This window comes from Nicotiana tomentosiformis, chromosome 2 (genome assembly GCF_000390325.3).
Source record: "Nicotiana tomentosiformis chromosome 2, ASM39032v3, whole genome shotgun sequence".
Lineage (NCBI taxonomy): Eukaryota > Viridiplantae > Streptophyta > Magnoliopsida > Solanales > Solanaceae > Nicotiana > Nicotiana tomentosiformis.
In genome coordinates, this window is record NC_090813.1 from 178,407,563 (window position 1) to 178,434,663 (window position 27,101).

General features: G+C 35.8%; 1 protein-coding gene and 1 non-coding gene across 2 annotated transcripts; one reads left to right on the forward strand and one right to left on the reverse strand.

The window, feature by feature from the left end:
* Window positions 1-6,850: 6,850 nt before the first annotated feature.
* On the forward strand, window positions 6,851-10,680 carry LOC104106172 (actin-depolymerizing factor 2-like). Its single transcript, XM_070196349.1, has 3 exons — window positions 6,851-6,988; window positions 9,771-10,030; window positions 10,187-10,680. Exons 1-3 carry the CDS (start codon window positions 6,980-6,982, stop codon window positions 10,335-10,337), a joined length of 420 nt encoding a protein of 139 aa, XP_070052450.1. The 5' UTR covers window positions 6,851-6,979; the 3' UTR covers window positions 10,338-10,680.
* Window positions 10,681-12,243: 1,563 nt separating this feature from the next.
* TRNAK-UUU (transfer RNA lysine (anticodon UUU)) lies at window positions 12,244-12,315 on the reverse strand. Its single transcript has one exon. It is a non-coding gene; the product is annotated as a tRNA-Lys (tRNA).
* Between the last annotated feature and the right edge of the window lie 14,786 nt (window positions 12,316-27,101).

Below are 27,101 nucleotides of genomic sequence, written 5' to 3' on the forward strand. Positions count from 1 at the left end.
GGATTTAACTCTATTTAAATTTACTTTTAAGATTCTATCGATTTACACGAATTCAACATGTTATTAGCTTATTCTTCTGATTCAAATTCCTCTCTCGATTAAACCTAAACCTTTTAAAAAAACTAATGTGAAATATGGTGAAGATATGCAAGAATCTGTTGGTAGGAGTGGTCTAAAAGAAACTTTTCGTAAATATTTCTCAATCTTGATTCAAACGGTAAATGATAAAGCTCTTTCGATTACTTTAAAGAATCACCAAAATAAATTAAGGTATGTGTTATAATAATATTCAATAAAGTATTCCTCTTTCGATTAAATAAGATAGAGAATCAAATTGCAATCAAAATTAAATTTCCTCCAACTAATTCAAGTAATTAAACACGAGTTAAATCCATGAACAACAATCAAGTCACCAAATTATGTCAAACCCTAAGGTAAACTATTCCGAAGCAATGGAGGAAGTCAACACAAAATAGTTAAGAAACACAGAAAACATTAATCCAACGTTACAATATAAACCCGCGTATTGAATTGGTAGAAGGATGATGAAATATTATTTCTTTAGGCATCCAATGCTCTCCAATAACTCCCTAGGTCAAAAGTTCCATATAAAACGTATTTTGGGTATATTTATATCAAGTAAGAATGAACTCGGATCAAACTACCCTCTTTGAACCGAAGTAGAAATAGTTGGGCAAAAAATTACCCAGGCGCGACATGCCATACTGCGCACCATGCGCCGTATTAGTGAAAAAGTTTATAGGCTTAATTATTTTCACTCTACAGAAAAATTGCACTAGCGTCCTGTGGCGCATTAGCGCAATTTTGTGTTTCAAATTTTACTTTACTTTTTGATATCCAGGCTTGGTCCGCGAACCCTAAATTTGTTTTCAATTTAATTTCCTGGGTATTTACTTATACTTCAAATCTCTAAATTATCCACCTGCGATCCAAAATTGCTTCTCAACCCGAAATTACATCCTACATAATGCGACACATGTAATGAGTATAAAGTACTAACAATTAGGCTCAAACACGCATGCAATAATTAGTGTGCGAAATATAGCAAAAAATACGAGTTCCTGGCCTACCATCATGCAGTATATTGTAACGACCCGGCCGGTCGTTTTGAGTGTATTAACGTCGACACCCTATTTATTTTCTCCTCTATGTTATATTATAGTTGTGTGACTTGCGGGGATATTTGATTTTGGTTCGGGTGAGTTTCGGAGTGAAATAGATCACATAGTCCTTAAGTTGGAGGTTTAAGTCATAGGAGTTGACCGTAGTTTGACTTGTATGAAAATAACTCCGGAATGGAGTTTTGACAGTTTCAATAGCACCGTAGAGTGATTTTGGTCTTAGGAGCATGTCTGGATGTTGATTTGGAGGTCCGTGGGTCATTTCGACGTAAATTGGCAAAAGTTGGAAAGTAGAAAGATTTTGAAAAGTTTGACCGGGAGTGGACTTTATTGATATCGGGGTTCCATCCTAATTTTGGAAGTTGGATTAGGTCCGTAATATTATTTATGACTTGTGTGCAATATTTGGTTCCAATCAGAGTTGTTTTGGTATTTGGGAATTCGAAAGTTCATAGGTTCTTAGGCTTGAATCGATTAGCGATTCGTGATATTAGTGTTGTTTGATGTGATTTGACGCTTCGAGCGTGTTTGTATGATATTTTAGGACTTGTTAGTATGTTTGGTTGAGGTCCCCGGGGCCTCGGGTGTAATTTGGACCATGTTCAGTGCATTTCAGATCATTTAGGAGCAGCAGAAGTTCTGGTTTTTCTCAAGTCTGGTTTCCTTCTCTGCGATCGCGAGGTTTGGTTCGCGATCGCGAAGGGTTTTCTGTGGACTGATGGTTTTTACTCTACGCATTCACAGAGAGAGGGACGCGATCTCGGAAGGTTGGTTCCCAGTGAAACGCGAACGCGTGGTGAAGGTCGCGTTCACGTAGAAGAATTGGGGGGCTACAGGTTCACGCGCTTTTCTTCATCGCGGTCGCGTGGTGTGTTACGCGATCGCGTAGCTTGATGAGGCAGTGTTACGCGTTCGCATGAGGTTTTTTGCGATCGTGGAGTGTTGTTTTTGGCAGCAACATTTTTGTGCTTCGCGAACGCGAGGCGTTTTCTGCGTTCGCGAAGAAGGAATAACTAGGAAGTAGAACTTAAGTTTGAAATCAAGGGTTTATTCCATATTTCACATTTTGGACTTATAGAGCTCGGTTTGAGGTGAAAATTCGAGGGATTTTCAGAGGGATTGTTGGGATAAGAGTTCTTAACTCGATTTTGATTAAATTTCACTAATCTATCATTGATTTTATCATGTAATTAAGGATTTGGGTTGAAAAAATTGGGGAAAAGTGATAGAACTTCTTAGGCTAAATTTTTGAGTTTTGAAAGGCGAAATGAGATCGGATTTGAAAAATTCTTATATGGTTGGACTCGATATCGAATGAGTGTTCGGTTTTTATAATTTTGGTCGGGTTCCGAGACGCAAGCCCGGGTTGACTTTTTGGGGCGATTTTTTAATTCTTTGCTAAGATCATAATTTCATCATTTAAATTAATTTTCTATAGTTATATTTATAGTATGATGAAATTATTTTGGCTAGATTCGAGCCGTTCAGAGTTGGAAAATTGAGGAAAAGTCATTCTAGTTGATTGGTTTAGCGTGGTTTGAGGTAAGTGACTTGTCTAACCTTTTGTGAAAGAAATTTTCCTTAGGATTTGGTATTGTTATGATAACTGTGATATGTGAAAGCCGTGTACACAAGGTGACGAGTGCGTACACAGGTTAAATATGAAATTTTTGATTTTTAGCTACGTAGTTTCCTTCCATGCTTTAATTGAGTTACTTTAGCATGTTATAGTCACCGTGTTTAATCTAATTTCACATGTCTACTTGTCTTATTTCTTATTTGCAACTTGTACTACATGTCTAGTTGAGTTGCTTACTTTCTTAATTTCGTATTTATTATTTAACTGTGGGATTCTTTACTTGAAATTTGTTATCCTTGAAATATCTTGCTGTTGAGTTTGGTGTTGAGTTGCAAAGGTCGTGGTTTCTATTGAGGCAAAGTGTAAGTTGTGAAATATCATTTTATTGAGTTGTTATATTTGGGCATTTGTGTTATTGGTGAGAGGATTTCTTGGTTGTTTGAACGAGGTTTCTACCGTGCTGTTTGTCACTATTTGTACGAGGTTTCTGCCGTGCTGTTGTTACTATTGATACGCATGCGGTGGTATAAGATCTGAGTGTTGAAACGCATGCGGTGAGATAAGGTGGGCTTGATACGTGTGGCTAGTAAGGGAACTACTAGAAGCCATGCGGTATGATAAGGTGGGCTAAAACGCGGGGGTGCTATTTCGGAAAAAATAATTTTCAAAACTAAATGTAAAGGCTCCCGTGGTAATATAAGGAAAGACTATGAGTTACTTTTATGATTTGGGACTACGAGACGGTACCTCGGTATGCCCCCCTGTTGATCTTCTCTATTTGCTATATTTGTTTGGTTGTTGTTTCCTTAACATGTAAAATCCTTATTTTTCCTTTCGTGTTGTATTAACTACCTTGATTCTGTGTTGTTAACTTTCCGTAAATTCTTTATTGTTTCACTTCTTTTATCATTATCATTATATCATTATATCTTCGGTCTTGTTTCTTATTATCTCCAATAGGGCCTTGACCTGACCTCATCACTACTCTACCGATGTTAGGCTTGGCACTTACTGGGTACCGTTGTGGTGTACTCATACTACGCTTCTGCACATGTTTTTGTGCAGATCCAGGCACATCTTATCAGTCCCAGCACTAGCACGCTGAGCTTGCTATTGGAGACTTCAAGGTACACTTGCCCGCGTCCGCAGGCCTCGGAGTCCCCTTCTATCATGTTCTTCCTTATTTCTTTATACTTTTATAGACAATGATGTATAGGATTTGTCCATCATTGTATCTAGAGCTTGTGACTTACATTTCACCAGGTTTTGGGGAGTTGTATGCATTGTGTTTATATATTCTATTTATGAAATTGTTGCAGTTTTTAGATTCTAAGTTTTATCTAATATTTTCGCATATTGTTAGGCTTACCTAGTTTTAGAGATTAGGTGGCGTCACGACATTTTACGGAGGAAATTTGGGATCGTGACATATATTCTATATGATCGTTGAATGGCTCATATCACGATTATGAAAAGAATTCGGATACTGAAATTGTATCTTATCTTATCCCTTGTCTGAAAAGCATATCTAAATTCCGGATTTACTGTGCCTTTACCTCTGAGCCTATTTGATGATTTTTATAGGTTGAGTTTATACTAGTTTTAGTAAGTTTTTCGGTTATTTCGATTTTTTGTTGGTTATTTTCTTCGTAAATATGAGACATTTTCCAAGCACATATTCCGCCGACTATATTCTAATACAACACTATTAAATCAATTATTCTTTAAGGGTCTGTTTGGAAAGCCACCTGGTAATTGCATTTGATGTCATTACTAGGGTAGTAATTACACAGCCTAGTAATTACATAACATAATAATTATGACGACCTGTTTGTTTGTCATAACGTAATTACAGTATAATTACAAGCATACTATTTGATGCACAAGTGTAATTACACGGTTAGATTAAAATTTAAATGAAATAATTATCAAAACTTAAAAGTTAATATAATAAATATATTCATATAAATAATTTTTTAAAAGTATAAATGACATTAGATTTGGTATTTAAGATGCATATTTTTTTTGGAATATAAATTTATTAGTAATCATATATTTATAACTAATATTATAAAAATAATATATATATATTTTCCAAATTAATAATATTTAGTATAATTAATTATAAAAACTAAAAACATACATTTTGTAAGAACATCATGAAATGCATGTTTGATAAAATGAATTAATATTAATTAATATAATGTCAGAATATTATTCAAATATTTGACAAATCTAATCTGACAATTCTAACTAAAAATAAACAACATGCAATGTGAAATAACAAGTCAATACTACTAAAACAAGTAAATTGAAACCACAAAATGTAACACAATTTTAAAATCAACAACAATAACAATAACAACAACAAGCCTAGTAAAATCTCACAAGTGGGGTTTGGGGAAGGTAAAGTGTATGCAGACCTTACCCCTACCTAATGAAGGTAGAGATGTTATTTTCAAAAGACCCTCGGCTCAAAAGAAGTAAAAATAAAGTAATAAATAGACAATACCAATAACCAGATAATTAGACATGTGCACAAATGGAGATACGTGCAACAACATATATCTAAGAATACGACACTATGAAAATAGATTCAGTCTTGCTAAAAATAATGACACAATGTGAAATAGCAAGGGGCTAGTCATAGCAAAATACAAGACTAGTACTAATATTACTAGGATGCCTGGACGAAACTCTAGACTGCCCGCCAATACAATTTCAAAATCCAAAAAATAAAATAAAATAGTTTAACATATATCAAATTCCAATATAATAAAAATAAGTTCCAATACAAAGGAAACATAATAAGTTTATAACCTCATTCAACAACGAAATTTTACTTTAGTATCACTCATTATATGCCAAGTTTGTTATTGACTCATTATTTCTAATATTAGGAGGTGTAATTTCAAAAACTAGAATAATAACGCAGTTACACTAAATGAATAAAATAAAATAAATAAGAAATAAAATATACGAGTAATTACATGGAATCACAAGGAGTAAAGGTAGAGAAATAAAAGATAAATAATGTACAATGAAAAACATATTTTAAATTAAAAAAGAAATTTAAAAGTAAGAAATTAAAATAATGGAAATAAAAACTTATAAAGAAAATAAATTAAAATAAAAACAAAAAGGAAAGAAATTTAAAAGTAAAACATTAAAATAATGAAATAAAAAGTTATAAAGAAAATAAATTAAAATAAAAATAAAAAGAAAAGAAATTATAAAGTAACCTTGTAATTACAAAGTATAATTACCATAAATTCTCACCCCCCTTGAGAATTGTCGAGTGTAATTATACCTCTCCAATTACACTAAATTACGTGGTGACCAAGTAATTATTTGGTCAGACAAACATGCCAAGCTATGTAATTACACCCAATTACACCAAAATCCAATTCTTAGGTGGCTTCCAAACAGGCTATAAGAAAAATTACCATTTACCAAGATATATTGATAATATGCAATTGAAATAAATAGTGATGAGTAATTTAAGGACTCAATTAAAGATAATTTATTTTTAACATGAAATAGATTATTGGAATTAGCAAAATAAACTATCATCAAACTAGAATATAAAGATAAAAAACTTGATTATTATAATGGCAAAGAACTAAACTACCAACTAAAAATGCAAACAATTAAATATCTACCATAAAATTCTTAAAACTTTATATGAAAATATACATATGTATATGTATAATAATAAAGTTTTAAATAAGTATTTTTTTGCTTCGATTTTTTTCGATTTTGTTTGTTGTAAAATTAAAACCAAACTAAATCTAATACTAAAACAACAACAACTAAATCGAAACTAAATTTAATCTATTTTTAAAATTCATAACTAAAATAAAATCAAACTAAAATATTGTTGATTTTTTGTGTGGATTTGATTAGGTTTTCAATTTGTTTTTTCATGAACACCATTAATTCCGCCTAAGAGGAACACAATTTGGACAAGCAACTGATTCTAAAGGGGTATTTCTGGCATTCCGACATTACCACGTGTCATCTTACTATTAGCCCGACCATCTGTAGCTTCAAAGTATGACCGCCATCATGATATTTAGTAGGGGGTGGGTGGTATCCACCGAATACCAAGGGTTGAAAATTCGGAAAATTCTCAGACAATTTCCCCTTTGTTATATCTCTCAAGTCTTCTCTAGTCTCAACCCTCTCTCTTTACACAAAAAAGAAAAAAACACAAAAATATCTTTTGTTCAGATCCTTTCGATCTTCTCGATTCACCATGGCAAGTCTTTACTTTTTTCTGATTTCTGTTATTTTTTATTTTATTTTATTTTTGCTATTTTGTAATAGTAATTCAACGAATTACGAGAAGAATTTTGATTTTATCTACTGATGGAAGTGTTATTTTATTTTGTGCTGATCTGTTTTGTCTTGTTGATCTGAGTATTTATGTGCTGTGCGTGGTGAAAACCCTAGGTTCTGGTTTAGTTAATGGATGATGGATCGGATTTGCTGTAATTTGGATTTTAATGTTTTAGTTATGGTTGAATTTAGCCACGGGATTTGTGGTTGTCTTACTGGTTTGATCCATGACTATTTGATTGTTGAGTTTCTTTTTGTGTGAATATTTATTCAGGTTGTTTAGGATGTTGGCACAGGCGGATCCAAGATTTGATCTAATTTTTATACTAATTTAGTGGATTGTTTTCACACATATATAAAGTTTGAACCAAAGTTGTTGAGTTGGACTAACCCATAACTAATGCACTAGGTCCGCTTCTGGATGTAGGAGCACACCTGACACCATTATGCGTATGTGTGGAGTTCAAAAATTTTCAAAAAAGTGTTTGTGGAATTGAATTTTTTCAAAAATATAGATGTTTACTAAGTCGAAATTCATTTCCTCGAAAAAGTTGTGGGTGTAGTGTTACTAGGCAACTAATTTATAATCCTAAAGCTGCTTGTTGTACTTGGGTATTAGAGGGTTATTCTATTACCCACATTTGCTTTTAATGCCCTTGAATTTTGAAATATTCAAAATCCATTGCCTCAGAGAATAATAAAGTTTATTATCATACATATTTTTCTCGTTTAGGAGATGAATAAGTCCATTTATTTGCTTCTATAGTTCTACATTCTTTGCACTTATTATACGTTATCAGATTTTGATATATAGATACTTAAACTCTTTCATGAGTTGGACTTAAACCGGTATCTCTGGGAGCAAAAGATAGGCCCGGAGAAACACCTTTCATTTCGATCGTGACAAAAAAAGAAAGAATTGAGGGAACTTGCAGTTGGCGTGTAGGTGACAGATTTCTTGCTTACCATATTGTGGGTACAATTTTAGTCTGTAACTAACTTAAATTCCTAGAGCTGCCTCTGGTTATACTTGGGTAACTTAGAGGTTTTTCTAATTAGCACATTTACTTTAGCTAGCTTAAAATTTTATATGATTTTTGCATATGTACTTAGTTTGTCTGTGTGTTCAATTGCTCGGCATTTTCCAGAGAAATTGGGACGTTCTATTTGGGTTTCCAACAAGAAAAATACTAGTAAGATAATTATAATTGGAAAATTGTGTCTTATACAAGACAATAGGCAAAGGTAGAGAGTGGAATGTTCTCTTGGTGCAGCCATGGAAGGTTGATGTGTTTATAGTTTTGTGATTAAGATCAAGAAAATGTGTTTTTCGGGGATGTGTTTTTGTTAAGCAGGGAATTATTTGCAGAAGTTGAATCAATGCTTTGGTTCGTGATTCAATTGGCCTGTTTTGTATTGTAAAACCAGGATACAAACTGTGTATCTTGTTCACAGTATTTTTTAGCAAAGTTGTGTTTGACTGTCATCTCAGAGTGGGTAAAAAGGAGTCCTTCATCTTCAATTTTGGTTGAAGTGTGGTATCCAACTTGAAGAACAGCTAGTTAAATTTGCTTGTGCTCACCATCAGTCCCACTAAATTGTGAACTGCCCCTAAGAAATAACGGATTTCATTGTAGCTGCTAAGTGATTTTAGTTACGAACCAGATGATTTTGCAGCAACCTGAGATAATAGTCCATTCTATTATATCCCCCAGACATTATTGCTTCTTTATTCCAAAATTGAAAAGTTGTCCCTGTTCATTTTCAAGAAAGGAAAAACTTCACGGCTTTGATGTCTTACATTAGCTAGTGCATATGCATTTATCGGATATGCGTAGAAATAAAAGCTGTATTTCCTGTTCATTTAAAACATTTTAATTTAAATCTGTTGTGCATTTTACTTTTTCGGTTTCCTCATTTTTCTTTTTCATTCTTTGGTGTCAATATCATGAACAGAATAGGTGTGAATGTTAATTATAAAACGTGTTCTTTTATATTGGGTAAATCAATCAATGCCATTACTAAATTAATTGGGGCCAAAATATGAATCCTTTATATCCATTCGGCTTTGTTCAGGCCATTTAGAATTTAGAGGATTCATCATAAATGGCTTTGTTCAGGCCATTTAGAATTTAGAGGATTCATCATAGACGACTATCTTTATACTGGTTGTCAACCTATCTTATAGCCTGTTTGGCCAAGCTTCTAAAATCAGCTTATTATGATAAGTGCATTTTCTTAAAAGAGCTTTTCTCAAAAGTACTTTTAGTGAGAAGCAGTTTGTGTTTGGCTAATTAATTTGAAAAGCATTTCTGAGCAGTTGGCCAAGCAATAAAAAAGTGCTTCTAAGTGTATTTTTCTCAAAAGTGCTTCCGTAGAGAAACTGCTTTTTTCTGCTTCTCCAAAACTGCTTACTCTTCTACTCAGAAGTACTTTTTTCCTTCTAAAAGCTTGGCCAAACACTTCAACATTAAAAAAAAAAAAGTATTTTTAAAAAAAAAGTGCTTTTGGGCTGGAGAAGCTTGGCCAAACAGGCTATTAGACCACCCGTTATGCTTTGACGTAGGTTGAGTCACATGTATTGGGTGTTTGTTTTAATTTTTGTTTTTATGTTTTAGTATCTGTAGAATTGACGTGCCTCTGGTTTGTTGTATTATTATGAAGAAACTCATCAATTGATTGACCTCGGATTTTCTTTGTAGGCTAACTCTGCATCGGGCATGGCTGTGCACGACGATTGCAAACTGAAATTTTTGGAGTTGAAAACTAAAAGGGCTTATCGCTTCATTGTATTCAAGATTGAGGAAAAGCAAAAGCAAGTCATTGTGGAAAAGCTTGGTGAGCCGGCTGAAAGTTATGAGGACTTCTGTACACACCTGCCTGCAGATGAGTGTCGTTACGCTGTCTATGATTTTGACTTTCTGACAAAGGAGAGTGTTCCAAAGAGCAGGATTTTCTTCATTGCATGGTAATGCTGAATGATTAGCATTATTCTAATTTTAATCAAGAATTTATATCCTTTTATTGCTTGTAATTGTCCCAAAAAATATACTTTTATTGCTTGTTTTTGGATGTTGCGCACTAACTATTGATATTTGTTATTGTTACTGTGTGTTTTGCATAGGTCTCCTGATACCTCTAAGGTTAGAAGCAAAATGATCTATGCTAGTTCCAAGGATAGATTTAAGAGGGAATTGGATGGGATTCAGATTGAGCTGCAAGCAACTGATCCAACTGAGATGGGTTTGGATGTCTTCAAAAGCCGTGCCAACTAAATAAAGTTCTCTAGTACAGCATTGGATGTTCTCTTTACTTTTGTTGAAGAGAAATGTTAATATTTGTTGGGACAGGGTCCTGGCTAAGATATGATATTTGTCTGTTGTCAAATTCTATTTTAAAAGGCTTGTCATCCTGTAGACATTATGTGGTTTTGGTCTTATTTTGTGGTGTTTGCGCGTGGAACTTGTGTCATGAGTAGCTTTTGGGGCTGGTACGAAGTAACAATTGTTATCAGATTGTTCCTTCTTTCATTTTGTATGTTTCTTCTTATCCTGTTGCACCTTCTGTAATCCGTTTATGCGTTATGATACTGGCTGGGAGCTGCTGCCATTTTTGGTCTGCCTTCGTACAATTTTTGTTAGTTTTTGTTTTAAATACAGGGAAGGAGGTTGAATTATTTTGGGCTGTTGCCAGTTTTTTTTCTGGATGTGATGACTAGAGATAGGTGGGGATTGAACAACATTGAAGAATTAACCTAAATAGCCGTCCACTTAATCGTTTAAATTAAAAATAGTTAGTGGAGGTATTGTGTGCATAATTTATCTATTAATATATGTGTATAATTGTGTATAATAAATGTATAATCTATGCATATGATTAAAAAAAAAATAAACAATAAATATGACCGGCTATTTGTGTAAAGATCCCTCGAACATTTTGGCACTTGACCGGATTAACATGTACTATCTGGAAAAACAGTTAGTAAATTATTTGAGGGAGCTTTCCTTAGTTGGCAGGCAGCAATAAGATAAAGACATTAGCTGTCTGCTCTCTCAAGTTTGACACACTGGAGAATGTAGGCTTGTCCCGAAGTGGGAGTTGAGTGGTGATTGTTGAGTGTTGACTCATATGATGTACATCCAAATGCGATGGTATGTGATTGTTAGTTCCTGTGGAAATATGGAATAAAAAAAATCTTGTACTTTGGGTAGGTTAAAAATGTGTACATACAGATAGAGACGACCGACTAGGGTGTTCAAAACCTAGCCGAAACCGAAAATCAAACCATAAAAATGGCTTAATGATTTATTGGTATCGGGTTATCGGTTTAACGGATGGGAAACGGATTGAAATTTTATTATTAACGGTTTATCGGTTTGGGGGCGGATTATTCAATTTTCTTATCGGATAAACCGTTAACCCGTTAAGTATATATATATATATATATATATATATATATCCACTGTTGAAGATTTTTTTTTTCCTGTTGCTCAAACCTACAAACATGCCAACAATTTCCTTCTTTGCATGTTATAAATATATAGGTAAATGGGATCCTAATGCCACCAGATGGACCAGATTGTTGGCCCAAAGAAGATAGTAACAAGCAATGGCTTGTGTTTTACGACCATTGAAGGTAACGGTGAAAAATGGTGGGAATACATGCAAAGTAAACTGGCTTTTTGCTGGTATTTTCTAGTAAAAGTATAACATGAAGGACCAAAATAGGTCTCTGTAATATAGATTCAACTAGGTCGATAAACTGTCCGATAATAGCTAAATCGATATCAATCCGTCCGATATCTTATCGGGTGGCTAGCAGATTAATACATTTAAAAGTCGATAACCGATAAATCGAATCGCTAAATAATCGCCGATAAGCAGCCCGACCGACAGTTAGGATTCAAAGGCGTACTAGGTATGACAATTTGCTTTGGGAAGGCTAAGAATTTAGTCCTCCTTCGAACTTTTTAATGATTAAAAGTTCTCACATGATATTTGTAAGCTAATAATGACTAGAAGGCAACTTTTGTAGACCTTTGAATTAGTATATATAGTTCCTCGCTGCCTATTGTCATCCCTGCTAGGCTGAAAAGATAGCTGTAGAAGAAAAAGTATTACTTAGAATTCTGCATAAAGCTACTATAAGAGAAGTAAGTCAGGTCGGGGAAAATAGGAAAACGCCGTCTGTGGGGATCGAACCCACGACCACGTGGTTAAAAGCCACGCGCTCTACCACTGAGCTAAGAAGGCTCCGTTGTGTAGTCCGTCAGATATATATTCCATATATTTCAAACTTCGGAATTAGCTAGGCTCGTTTCTACACTGTATCTAAACATCTACAGCTTAAAAAGACACAAGGCATAGTATTCCGAACCAAACCGAAAACCGAACCAAACCAAAAAAACCGATATTTTTAGATTTGGTTTGGTTTTGGTTTTAAATTTTAAAAACCGATCAAATTTGGTTTGGTTTTGGTTTTAATAAAAAAATAATCGAAAAAATCGAACCAAACCGACTATAAAAATAGCTATTTAAATTTATTATTATATATATATATATATATATATATATATATATATATATATATATATATATAAAGTTTCTGAAATTTTATGGTACATATTAGCAATTTGTATTTTTAGTCCAGTTCTTTGCTATTATAATAATCTAATTTTCTGCCTTCTAGTTTGATTGGTAGTTTTCTTTTACTAAGTACAAAAATTTATTTCATGTTAAAAATAATCGATTTTTAATTGAGTACTTAAGTTTTTCATCACTATTTGAGTCAATTATCATCAATATATCTTAGTAAATGATAGATTTCTCAAAGAGCAATTGGTTTGATAGCGTTACGTTGAAAATGTAATCGCCTGAATATGCGTTTTGTATTGTATGTCTCATATTTAAGAAAAATCCGACAAATAACCGAAAAAATCGGAAAACCGACAAAAATCGAATCGATAAAAAAACGACTTAATTGGTTTGGTTTGGTTCCAATATTTGAAAAACTGACTTACTTGGTTTATTTTTTTTTTAGGGAAAAATCGATCCAAACCGAACCATGAACACCCCTAATGGTCATCATTCCTAAATATCCACAGCAGCAGTAGCAAAAATCCCAATGCATTTTTAAAGGGTATAAGTTTATTCTCTTATATATGTGAACTATATTTGGTCCTAATTAGCAGTTTGATAGCTTTGATCCCCCTAAATACATGTTCATTTAGGTGCGAGAGCGAAAATTTGAAAAATAATCTTCTAATAGGAGTATTTTTCAACTATTAATTGTTACGAAATCACATATAATGATTTATTTGTTTCAAGTTTCTTCTGAATATACAAGACAATTTTTTTTCTCAACTTTGCATTTCTTTTTTAGCCAAAATAGTAGAGTTCCAATTCTTTATTTCTTTTTTTAAAGATTTGAATTTTGTGCAATGGAATAAAAATATACAATAATATAAAGGGCAACCCGATGCATAAAGTACCCCGCATTCGCGCAGGATCCCGAAATAAGTTATACCTCAAGGGGTGTGATGTAGCCATGTAGGTAGCGTATCCTGATGCAAGCATCACTGATTGATCCCACGGCTTGAACCCATGACCTATATGTTTCACTTTACAATGATATCTTTTATGAAATTGAGCGAAATCTTTAATTATGGAAGAAACGTAATATTCCTCATCATACGTGGTGCACCAAGATTTTAAAATACTTGATAAAAAATTATAAGCTTATTATTGGTAATCTTAGAGATTTATATGGTTATTATAGAGAGGTAATTTTATAAATTAAAGAGCGTACTGTTATAAAGATGATTGTTGCTATTATAGACAAAAAATTTTAATAGAAAGATAAAATATAATATAAAAAATTAATTTCTAAAAAGAATTAACTTTTATAATGAATGATTGTTATAAGAAAGTATTTTGCATCTTGTTTTTTTTTGAGTTCTTAAAGTTCTATGATGCAGTACTGATTACTTTGGAGTAAATCTTTTTTCCTTCTTTTAAATTTCAATTTACTTATTAATTCCACACCTATCTGCTATAGTTGTTTCGTTAATCAAATGTCAAATAACAGATTGTGGTATAATCATAAGTAGAGACGAAGCTAGGATTTGAACCTTATGGGTTCAAGATTATAATCTTTTTAAGTTATTGAGTTCTAAATTAATATTTTGTACATATTTATTGAATTTTTTAATACAAATATATGATTTGAACAAAAGCTATTGGGTTCGGCCGAACCCGCAAATAACATTGTGGCTCCGCCCCTGATCATCACACAATCATTGGTCAACTTGTAGACATAAAGTTTACCTACTTTCAAAACAACAATTAGACAATTCAATATTACTGTTATGAAATAAAAGCAATTTAGTAAAACATGAACAAGAACGTGTTATGAAATAAAAGCAATTTAGTAAAACATGAACAAAAAATGGAGATAGAGAGAAGGAAGAGTATTTCTTCTTCAATTGTGTGTATTTTCTTATCTATTACAAGGCCTTTATATAAGCATGAAAAATGAAGAAAAATATGTCATTGAATATGTCATTAAGCATAGGAATATGTCATTAAGCATAGAAATATGTCATTAAACATTTGAGAAGATCATGGAGGAAGAGTAGACATCCACCATAATTTATTTTTTCTTATAACACCTCCATTGGATGTCCATAGATATTGTGCCTCGTTAAAACCTTATTAAGAAAAAACCCTATGGGAAGCAAATACTAGTGAAGGAAAAAGAGTACATATGTTTAGAAATACGCCTTTTGATTGCCTCGTTAAAAACCTTACAAGAAAAACCCAGTGGGACAAAATCTTGTAAGGAAAAAAAGAGTACAATGCGTATTAACTCCCTCTGATGAGAGCATCAATTCATATTCTTGAGCCTTCGCATCCCAATCTTGTACACTAGTTTCTTGAAGGTTGACGTCGGTAGAGATTTGGTGAACAGATCAACCATATTATTACTTGAACGAATCCGTTGCACATTAATATCACCATTGTTTTGAAGATCATGTGTGAAAAATAACTTTGGTGAAATTTGCTTTGTCCTATCCCCTTTAATGAATCCTCCCTTCAACTAGGCTATGCATGCTCCATTGTCTTCATACAAAATTGTGGGTAGTTTGTCACACTTCAAACCACATTTGTTTCGAATTGTATTATATACTTCAACCATACACATTCTCGACTTGCTTCATGAATAGCAATTATCTCAGCATGATTAGATGAAGTAGCCACGATTGATTGCTTGGTCGATCGACAAGATATGGCAATGCCTCCATATGTAAACACATAGCCTATTTGAGATCGAGCCTTGTGTGGGTCGGATAAATACCTAGGATCGGCATAACTAACAAGATCGAGACTGCAATCATTGCCATAAAATAATCCCATGTTAAGACATTAACTGAAAAAGTTATGTCAGACCTTGTAATGTTAGAAAGCTACATTAGTGCACAAATTGTATTAAGATATGGTACTTCGGGACCAAGAAGCTCTTCATTATATTCATGAGGTCGAAATGGATGTGCTTTATCCATATAGAATCGCTTTAAAATCTTTTTAGTATATGCTGATTGATGGACATAAATTCCATCTTTCATATACTCAATTTGTAGACCAAGACAAAATTTTGTCTTTGCAAGATCTTTCATTTCAAATTCTTTCTTTATATAGTCTACTGCTTTATGAAGCTCTACTGCTTTAGGAAGCTCCCTAGGAGTTCCAATGATATTTAAATCATCAACATACACGGTGATTATAATAAATTTAGATCCAGATCCTTTTATAAAGACACAAGGACAAATTGAATCATTCTTGTACCCTTCTTTCAAAAGATACTCACTTAGGCGATTATACCACATGCGCCCTGATTGTTTCAATTCGTATAAGGATTTTTGAAGCTTTATTTAATAAATTTCTTGGAAACCTTAATATGCTTCAGAACAATTTAAATCCTTAAATAATTTTCATTATACGCATATTAAGTTTTTCATGTATTGCCAGATTAAAATCTGAAATAACTACATCCACCACAGGAGAACATGTCTCTATCAATGCCAAGATATTTAAAATCTTCTTGTGACACAAGTCGTGTTTATGTCTATCGACTTGACTTTTTTTTCCCGCACAAAACATATTTATACATCAACTGGCTTTATACTTTCAGGTGTTAGGATTATCCGTCTAACTTCATATTTTCAGGTGAAGTCAATTTTTATTGCGTATTTTTCATTTGGCCAATCATTTATCTGTCCAAATTTCATGAAAAATTTGAGCTTAAGATCTGTGACGACCCGGCCGGTCATTTAGAGTATTACAGCCCCGTTCTCCCATTTACTGCTCCGTTTGTACTTTATAGCTGTTGTATGACTTATCGAGTTAGTTAGTTCAAGTCCGGAGAGAATTTAGAGTGAAATGAGACACTTAGTCTCTTAAATGGAAAGCTTAAGTTGGAAAAGTCGATCAGATGTTGATCTATATATAAACGACCTCAGATTCAAATTCTGATAATTCCAGTATCTCCGTATGGTGATTTTGGACTTAGGAGCATGTTCGAAAAATTATTTGTAGGTCCGTAGTGGAATTAGGCTTGAAATGGCGAAAGCTAAATTTTTGGGAAGCTTGACTGGGGGGTTGACTTTATGATATCGGGGTCAAAATCTGATTCTGGAAATTTGAATAGCTTTGTTATATCAAATGTGACTTGTGTGCAAAACTTGAGGTCAATCGGACGTGATTTGATAGGTTTCGACGTCATTTGTAGAATTTTTGGAAATTTCGAAGTTCATTAGGCTTGAATCCGTGTGTAGTTCGTATTTTTGAAGTTGTTTGAGGTGATTTGAGAGTTCAACTAAGTTCGTATTGGGATATAAGACTTGTTGGTGTGTTTGGTTGAGGTCCCGGGGACCTCGGGTGATTAACAGACCAAGGTTCGAAGTTGAAGAATTGATGAAGATTTGCTGGTTCTGGTGTGATCGCACCTGCGGAATAGGGCTCGCAAGTGTGATGGTCGCAGAAGCGACAATACACACGCAGAAGCAAGGGTCTTCGCAGGTGCGATGCCTGTTATGCAAAAGCGCGACCGCAGGTGCGGTCCTAGGCATCACAGAAGCGACCTGACTAGCCAATCTATTCTCGCAGAAGTGAGTTATTTTTCGTAGAAGCGAGGGTCGCAGGTGCGACCTCTTGTCCGCATCTGCGAAAGTGCTGGGCAGAACCCTTTTAAGTTCGAGGGTTCGTGATTTTTCACCATTTTCGGGTTTTGGAGCTCGGTTTGGACGATTTTGGAGAGGAATGTTTTCACACAACTTTGGGTAAGTATTCTTAACTCCCTTGTGATTATATTCCATGAATCTATCTTCATTTTAGCAATTGGTTGATGAATTTAAAGAGGAAATTGGGGGTGTTGGCCTAAAGTTCATAATATGAATTTTTGAGTTTTGAACATCAATTTGGAGTCGGAATTGAGTGAAATTAGTATGGTTAAATTTGTAATTGAATGGGTTATCGAATTTTGTGAGTTTCGTCGGATTCCGAGACGTGGGCCTCACGGGCGATTTTTGGAGTGTAATTTCGGATTTTGTGGGAAAATATTAGTATTTTGTTATGAAATTAATTTCTATAATTGTGTGGACTGAGTTAAATTTATTGTGGCTAGATTCGAGCCATTTAGAAGTTGATACGCGCAAAATGAGATTTCTGGAGTATTGTTTAGCTTGCTCGGCCTTGGATTCGTCTTTTTCGAGGTAAGTAACTCTTCTAATCTTGGAGCTGAGGGTATGAACCCTGAATATATGCATTATGTGAATTGTTGGGAGGTGACGCACATGATAGGTGACGGGCGTGTGGGCGTGCACCATAGAAATTGTGACATAATTGGTTCCGTAAAATTTTGTAGTCAAATAATCTCGGCATTTTTTATGTAGTTCTATGTGTTAAAGAAATTGAGCTGAGAATCATATTAAAAATTATGTTGAGGCTATGTGCCATTATTATTGGGACCCACAGAGGTCATGTTGCTTTGAATTATTTGTTTAAATTGAAGATTTATACTCATTCATATTCATTTCATTACATATCATATCTCAGTTTCTGTTGCTATTTATTTATTCATCATATCATCATTTTGGGCTAGTTTCATGATATTCTGAGCTCGAGAGACTGGAGAGATTGATGACTGAGTGAGGCCGAGGGCCTGATTGTGAGGATAATTATGGGATCGGGCGGCACACCGCATCATGCCATATTGGCTTTATATACTTTATTATAGCACTTGAGTTGTCCATGTAGATTATAGCGCTTGGGCTGAAGGAGCTCCTCCAGAGTCTGTACACACCCCCAGTGAGCGCAGGTACCTACTGAGTGCGAGTGCCGAGCGATTGGGAGGACTGGGTGACAGTGAGGACTAAGTGACAGTGAGGACTGAGTGACTGAGAGGACTGAGTGACTGGGAGGATCGAGTGAAATGATACTATGAGAGTATGGATATGATTTTATCACTGAGTTGTATCGCATTGACATGCACACATGACATACAGGCATAGAGATGTATTTTCCTCATGCTGTACAGTATCACATCATTCATGATTTCTCACACATGTTGATAGATGGGCATAGTGATGCATTTGTTTTATACTGGTTATCTGGAAAGAAAATGAAACATCTTATTATTATTGAAAGGATTTTGGGAAAATTATTATTTTCAAACTTATTCATATTTTTGGCAACTCCGCTAAACGATTTGGGTTTTCATTGATGTACTTGAAAGCCAGAACTATTTTCAGAAATTATGTTTTTGCTGAGCATTTGATTGTTGAGTTACTTATGGTATTGTTTGTTTAAGTTGTTATGAACTATTGTTGGTTATTGAAGTTGGGACCCGACCTTGGTACAAGCTCGTCACTACTTTCAACCTAAGGTTAGGTTTGTTACTTATTGAGTATATGAGGTCGGTTGTACTCATACTACACTTCTGCACCTTGCGTACAGATGTCGGCTGCTGATATTGCTGTGTTCATTGGGAGCTAGATCTGAAGATGTACATGAGTTCCGGTTGTAGCTGCCTCTTGTTCATGGTAGCCTTAGATTCATAAAACTCTGTTTTTGTACTTTTCAAACAGATGGTGTATTTACTTCATACCAGCTTTGTAAACTCTATTCTTAGAAGCTCATGATTTGTACTACTAGTTCTTGGGGAAATATGTTGGTTTTAGATATTTTCTTTTAATTAATTGCCTTATTAATTTTATTGGAATTGGATAGTTGGTAATTAGCTTACCTAGCGGGTTGGGTTAGGTGTCATCACAACTAGTTGGATTTTGGGTCATGACAAGGTGGTATGAGAGCCCTAGGTTCATAGGTTCTACAAGTCATGAGCAAGTGTCTACTAGAGTCTTGTGGATCGGTATGATGTCGTCCATACTTATCTTCGAGAGGCTACAGGGTATTTAGGATAATTTCCCATCATTCTTTCCTTATTGTGCGGAATTGATTCGGCTTGAAATATAACTCTTTGAATTCCTTTCACGCATTCGTGTGCGCACATGAGCGCTCGGTATCAGTTGTGCATCACCGGCTTGTGATTTCAGGGATGATATGCGAGACGTGTATTCTGTGTTTTAGTGATGGGCCAGTCTGGAGGAATTGAGGCTAGGTTTAGACCGCAACTTAGGCTCGATAGCTTCAGTTGTAACCTGTACATTTGGACTCATATGTCCGGTAATGCCCCTACGAGTGGAATTTGTGGCTCGATGAGCGGTGGAATGGTTTTGTGATGAGTATGATGTAACTGCGGGATGTGTTAAGATGATTTGAATGTGACGAGAAGTGTTTCCTTGAAATGTAAAGGAAGGCCATTAGGTGCTTTATTTTAGTTTTGATGTAACGTACAGTCTCAAGTGTGAATGTTTTGAAAGATCTTTCACGTTATTAAATTTTAGGGCAATTTAAATTCTCGTGTCTGGTTAATGAGTTTGGACTCATAAAGATTAAGTGATTTCATAGTAATTGTGGCTGCGAAAGAGTATAACAAGATTCCAATTTGAGACTAAGCTGGTGGGTTATCTCCTGTAGAGTAATCTACGTAGGTGTGTTCCTTATGATGTGAATAGAGAGTTTCTTTTCTGCCAGCGGGGCTTATGTGTTGAGATTTGAATTTGAATCTAGTTGAGAAAGTTGATTTGACTGTCAAGAGAATGAATGCGAGATTAGCGGATGATTGAGGTATTTTATGGTTGGTGTTGCATGGGCTAGAGAAGAATTTTTGTTGAACTGACTACGGTATTATAGCAGTAATAGAGTATGGAAATTGGGAGTTATCGAGTGTTTTAACTTTTAGCTTTGAGCCAAGTGGGGGAGTATGCTATGGACAAATCAATTCATGGGTATGTGTCAAATTTTTGTTTTGGTCTGAAGTATACTTGGGAATCAGTGATGACTTGCAGAGGTGGAGTTTGAAAATGACTCGAGTAAGGAAATTTCTGGATACGGGTTATACTGTGCTTTATGAGTATATGAAAATCATGGGATGAGTGAGTTGTTATTTGTGAAGGATGTAGTGCGCACGGGGTATGAATTTGATTGGTGGTATTAAGGCATAGGTACTTCTTTGGGTGTTGTTGTGCTAATGGGGCATGTATCTTTCGGCCCGTTTGGGCGGTGCAATTGATATTTGAGAAGAGTGGATGACTCTCGAGAAAGTTCTAATGGATTCTAGATTAATATGTAACAATTGATAATTTTTGGGAGATTTATTTATGGCTAAAATCTGAGATTTAAGTTGGAAGATGTCGAGACTTGTGGCATTTTTGTATATCATTATGGATTTTATATTTCGGTATCAGGAACGTGAATGAAACAACCTTAGACTCAAATTAGGTATTTTCAGAGTGGGTGTTTCGGTTGTGGTATTTATAAGGGTAATTATGATGTGGTGAGACTTTACAGATGTTTTGGTGGCAATATTCTTAGGTTTTGGTGACCTACGTGGTATGGTCGAGTTAGAGGAATTTAGTTCTAATAGCTTGGTTATGCGCAGATGGATTTCAAAATGTTCTTGATGGTTTCTACCATGGTTTGAACTGGATATTTTCTACTGGTGTGGGAAACGTATTGTGTATTGAGATTTCCTCCTGGAAGGAAGCAATAGGAAGGTTTCTAACTAACCGGGTATGTAATTTGCTGGTGACTCAGAGTTGATAATGGGATTCTTGTGCTTGTCACATGATGGCATAATAGATATGGTGTGTTGTGTGGGATTAGGATTTACATGTACAAGGTGACAGTTCAGTCTTGAAGAAAAGGTAACGAATGTTGGACATCATGGTCAGTTTCAGATATTTCGATGAATGTTATACCTGCTCGGTAATTCCGGAGAAGGGTGCGCATTTCAGAAGGCGCATTGTGTTTTGACTTACGGATGTTCATCGGTATTATATTACTCACCTGGTTGATAGACTGTTGATATTCAAATTATTGCTATGTGTCACGGAAGAATTATGAAAGTATTCATCATGGGACTATCGTGAATGGAAGATGTGTTAGTCATTCTAGTGCTGGAGTTGGGATCAGTTACGGTGATTCATGTGTTCGACGAATTGGGAGACCGAGAGTTCTCAAAAGTATATTGTTTTAGGTTGTGGCCTATTTGAGGTGAGTATTTTATTTTAAGTTAGTGGAGGCACTAGTTGCGTTAATTATTTATGATAGCTACGCACTATAAGTGTGCATATATGTGAGGTTTGAGCCATTATGCGGGCATTGGGGCATGTGTTTATACTCGAAAGAATGCTTATGCTATGATATGCCTAGAGTTGATTGTTAAGCGTAAAGTTATAACGTTTCTCGTGTTCTTACCTTTATTGAGAACTATCTAGGCTACACTTGAGGTTACAAAGATACTAATTCCCTGAATAAACGGGGTAGTTACTATTTCCATGTTAAATTGCTGATTTGAAGTATGATAGCAGACTTTGCACATGCTTACACTATGACGTGTTATTTAAACCAGTCCAGGAGCATGAGAATCTTATTTCATTATCATATACACGTGTACTTGTTTAATTGCTCATGTATGATATGCTGGGACTGGAGGCTTGTGACCATGCCGGGTGATTCATATTATTGGCACATGAGTTGTCCGTGCCATGTGTGGGAATTTTATTTCTATGATAATTTATCTGATTCATTAATTTTCTTCCTCTACAATTGTGCACATGCGCCTATGGTTATCCTCTTCACGAAAATTGAGGAGTTGGTTGTAACATTGTGGTTGTGGTGGTGCTTGTTGAACTTGCAATATGGTTCTCTTCCTTGAGACATCTCCCATACTTGGGTACTTAGATTGCGCAGTTATGGCTTGAGTTATGCTGATGTGGCGTGTCAGTGGGATAGTTGTGTTTAATAATACAAGATCATTGGACCTAGAATGGGTGCTATCAGGTTTGATTATGATATATTCGGAAGGATACTATTGAAAGTCGGCTTAGAAAGTGATTATGGTTCTGGTTGGGGCAAGAGAGCTCCATGACTTGTTGATCTGATAAGGGGTCATGAGATTTCTGCGTTTTTCTTTCATTATCAGCAGTGTACGAAAGTTTTGGAATGTGGTTTTGTTTGATATGGGATTTAATACTAGTACTAGGTTAGTTTGGAATAGTCACTGTGATCGGGAATGGTGCTGCGAGCATGTGAGTTGTGTTGTACGTTACGTGATTATATCTGGGGTTATGGTTATGGCTTGATACAGCTTGTTCAGACTCATACGGTGTGTAGATGTGAGATTCGGGTCTTGAAAAGAAATTCTGAATGTTAGAAATTGAATTCCAAAGTTTCTGGACTAAGGTTAAATTAATGATTTTTAGTTGTATTATGTTGTCAGGCCTATATAGAATAGGGTGACGTGGGATCACCCCCGGGTATGTGCGTGGTAAGGTGGAATAGAGATTTGAAGGTTAAGAACAACTCTTGGCACGTTCGAGGACGAACGTATGTTTAAGTGGGGGAGAATGTGATGACCCGACCGGTCGTTTATAGTATTACAACTCCGTTCCCCTATTTACTGCTTCATTTGTGCTTTATAGCTGTTGTATTGACTTATCGGGCTAGTTAGTTCGGGTCCGGAGAGAATTCAGAGTGAAATAAGACACTTAGTATCTTAAATGGAAAGCTTAAGTTGGAAAAGTCGACCGAATGTTGATCTATGTGTAAACGACCTCGAATTCAAATTCTGATGATTCCGGTATCTCAGTATGGTAATTTTGGACTTAAGAGCGTGTCCGAAAAATTATTTGGAGGTCCGTAGTGGAATTAGGCTTGAAATGGCAAAAGTTGAATTTTTGGGAAGCTTGACCGGGGGGTTGACTTTATGATATTGGGGTCGAAATCTGATTCTGGAAATTGGAATAGCTTCGTTATATCAAATGTGACTTGTTTGCAAAATTTGAGGTCAATCGGACGTGATTTGATAGGTTTCGTCGTCGTTTGTAGAATTTGAAAATTTCGAAGTTCACTAGGCTTGAATCCGTGTGTAGTTAGTATTTTTGAAGTTGTTTGAGGTGATTTGAGAGTTCAACTAAGTTCGCATTGGGATATAAGACTTGTTGGTATGTATGGTTGAGGTCCCGGGGACCTCAGGTTGATTTCGGGTGGTTAACAGACTAAGGTTCGAAGTTGAAGAATTGCTGAAGATTTGCTGGTTCTGGTGTGATCGCACCTACGGAAAAGGGCTCACAGGTGCGATGGTCGCAGAAGCGACAATACACACGCATAAGCGAGGATCTTCGCAGGTGCGATGCCTGTTGCGCAAAAGCGCGACCGCAGGTGCGGTCCTAGGCATCGCAGAAGCGACCTGGATTGGCCAAGCTATTCTCACAGAAGCGAGTTGTTTTCCGTAGAAGCGAGGGTTGCAGGTGCGACCTCTTGTCTGCATCTGCGAAAGTGTTGGGCAAAAACCTTTAAGTTCGAGGGTTCGTGATTTTTCACCATTTTTGGATTTTGGAGCTCGGTTTGGACGATTTTGGAGAGGAATTTTTCCACACAACTTTGGGTAAGTGTTCTTAACTCCCTTGTGATTATATTCCATGAATCTATCTTCATTTTAGCAATTGGTTGATGAATTTAAAGAGGAAATTGGGGGTGTTGGCCTAAAGTTCATAATATGAATTTTTGAGTTTTGAACATTGATTTGAAGCCGAAATTGAGTGAAATTAGTATGGTTGAACTTGTAATTGGATGTGTTGTCAGATTTTGTGAGTTACGTCGGATTCCGAGACGTGGGCCTCACGGGCGATTTTTGGAGTGTTATTTCGGATTTTGTGGGAAAATATTAGTATTTTGTTATGGAATTAATTCCTATAATTGTGTGGACTGAATCAAATTTATTGTGGCTAGATTCGAGCCGTTCAGAAGTTGATACGCGAAGAATGGGATTTCTGGAGCATTGTTTAGCTTGCTCGGCCTTGGATTCGTCTTGTTCGAGGTAAGTAACTCTTCTAATCTTGGAGTTGAGAGTATGAACCCTGAATATATGCATTATGTGAATTGTTGGGAGGTGACGCACATGCTAGGTGACAAGTGTGTGGGCGTGCACCATAGAAATTATGACATAATTGATTTCGTAAAATTTTGTAGTCAAATAATCTCGGCATTTTCTATGTAGTTCTATGTGTTAAAGAAATTGAGTTGAGAATCATATTAAAAATCATGTTGAGGCTATGTGCCATTATTATTGGGACCCACAGAGGTCATATTGCTGTGAATTACTTGTTTAAATTGAAGATTTATACTCAGTCATATTCATGTCACGACCCAAAATCCGACTAGTCGTGATGGCACCTAACCCACCCGCTAGGTAAGCCACTTAACCACTAACCAATTCCAATAACAATTAATAAAGCAATTTAAGTAAAGAATTGTCTTAATCTTATACATTCCCCAAGAACTGGTAGTACAAATCATGAGCTTCTAAGAATAGAGTTTACAAAGCGAAAATAAAATAAATACATAGTCTGTACATAAACAGAGTTTTATAGATCTAATGCTACCACGAACAAGAGGCAGCTACAACCGGGACGCAGGTACATCTTCAATCCATCTCCCATCGAACACAGCAACATCAGCAACCAACATCTGCACGCAAGGTGCAGAAGTGTAGTATGAGTACAACCAACCCCATGTACTCAATAAGTAACAAGCCTAACCTTAGGTTGAAAGTAGTCACGAGCTAACACAAGGTCGGATCCAATACCAATATCCCACAACAGTTCATAACAGCATAATACAATAACAAAGATGTATCTCAGAAGTAAAATGCTCAACTTGTTCACAGTTCCATAAAAATAGTCATGCTTTTCAAGTATCTTAGTGAAAATCCAAATCTTTTACCGAAAATGCCAAAACTACGAGTAAGCTTGAAATTTGTAATTTTTCCAAATATCCTTTCCACAATAAATAAGACGTTTCATTTTCTTTCCAGATAGCAAGTGTGAAATACCTCTCTATGCCCACATATCAATATGTGTAAAAAGTCATGAATGACGTGATACCGTACATCATGAGGAAAAATGCATCTCTATGCCTGTATGTCATGTGTGCATGCCAATGCTATGTATCTCAGAGATGAATCATGTACTCACACTCTCAGAGTACTCAATCTCACTGTCTCACACTTTTCACTCATCATGCTCAACCACCCGGTACTGTATATGGCCCAGGGAAGATCCATCCCGGAATATATACATCACTGACCATCAATCACTCAGTACCGAGGAAGGCCAATCCGGCCCCATGGAGAAGATCCATCTCCAAGTATATAATACTTCGGACAAGATCCATGTCCAGGGAAGATACATCCCTCAATATAATCAACCACGCTCACTGGGGGTGTGCAGACTCCGGAGGGGCTCCTACAGCCCAAGCGCTATCATAAGCCAGATCCAGGCATAAATCAATATAGCATGCTGTGACGTGCAGCCCGATCCCATAATTGTCACTCATAATTAGGCTCTCGACCTCACTCAGTCATCAATCTCTCCAGTCTTACTCACGGGCTCACAATGTCATGAAACTAGCCCGACAACAATGATATGATGTATCAATAAATAACAACTGAGACTGAGATATGATATGAATGCATGAATATGACTGAGTACGAAATATCAATAAAATCAGTGAGATGACAGCAAGAAACGACCACTATGGGTCCCAACAGTATCGCCATAAAGCTTAAACATGATACCTAGCATGATTGACAGCTCAATTACTTTATCACATGGTGAAAACACGGATATCAACAAAGTAGGACCACTATACAGTGCCACGGAAGCAACAAAGTCCCAATTCACATGGTGCACGCCCACACGCCCGTCACATAGCATGTGCGTCACCTCAATACCAATCACATAACACGTATTTCGGGGTTTCATACCCTCAACACTAAGATTAGAAGAGTTACTTACCTCGAACAAGCCAATACCAATGCTGAGCAAGCCAAGAGATGCTCCAAACATGCCACCCCGCGCGTTCCGACTTCCGAACGGCTCAAAACTAACCAAAAACAACTCAAATCCATCTACAAACGTCCCGAATCTAGCCACAAGCAGTTCAATACAATCAATATAGGCTAAATGAATTAATTCCACAAGAAAAATACGAAATTATAGCCAAAATCCGAAATCGGCCCAAACCCTAACCCCGGGCCCACGTCTCGAAATTCGATAAAAGTCATAAAAATCCGAAAGCTCATTCACTCATGAGCCCAACCATACCAAATTCATCAAAATCCGACACCAATTGGTTATTCAAATCCTCAAAACTAACTCTCCAAATCCTTAGCCTCAAATCCCCAATTTACACCTCAAAAACACACCATCTAGGTGGGAAATCTGTGGGGAAACATAATTATTAAAGAAAAATGAAGACAAGGAACTTACCTCAAGAATCCCACTTGAAAAGCCCTCTCAAAATCTCTAAAATCCGAGCTCAAAATGATGAAATGAAGCCAAAAATCTCAAACCCCG

Coding starts and splice junctions, on each gene's coding strand:
- LOC104106172 (XM_070196349.1), top strand. Junction 10,031..10,186: donor AGGATTTTCTTCATTGCATG/GTAATGCTGAAT, acceptor TGTTTTGCATAG/GTCTCCTGATACCTCTAAGG.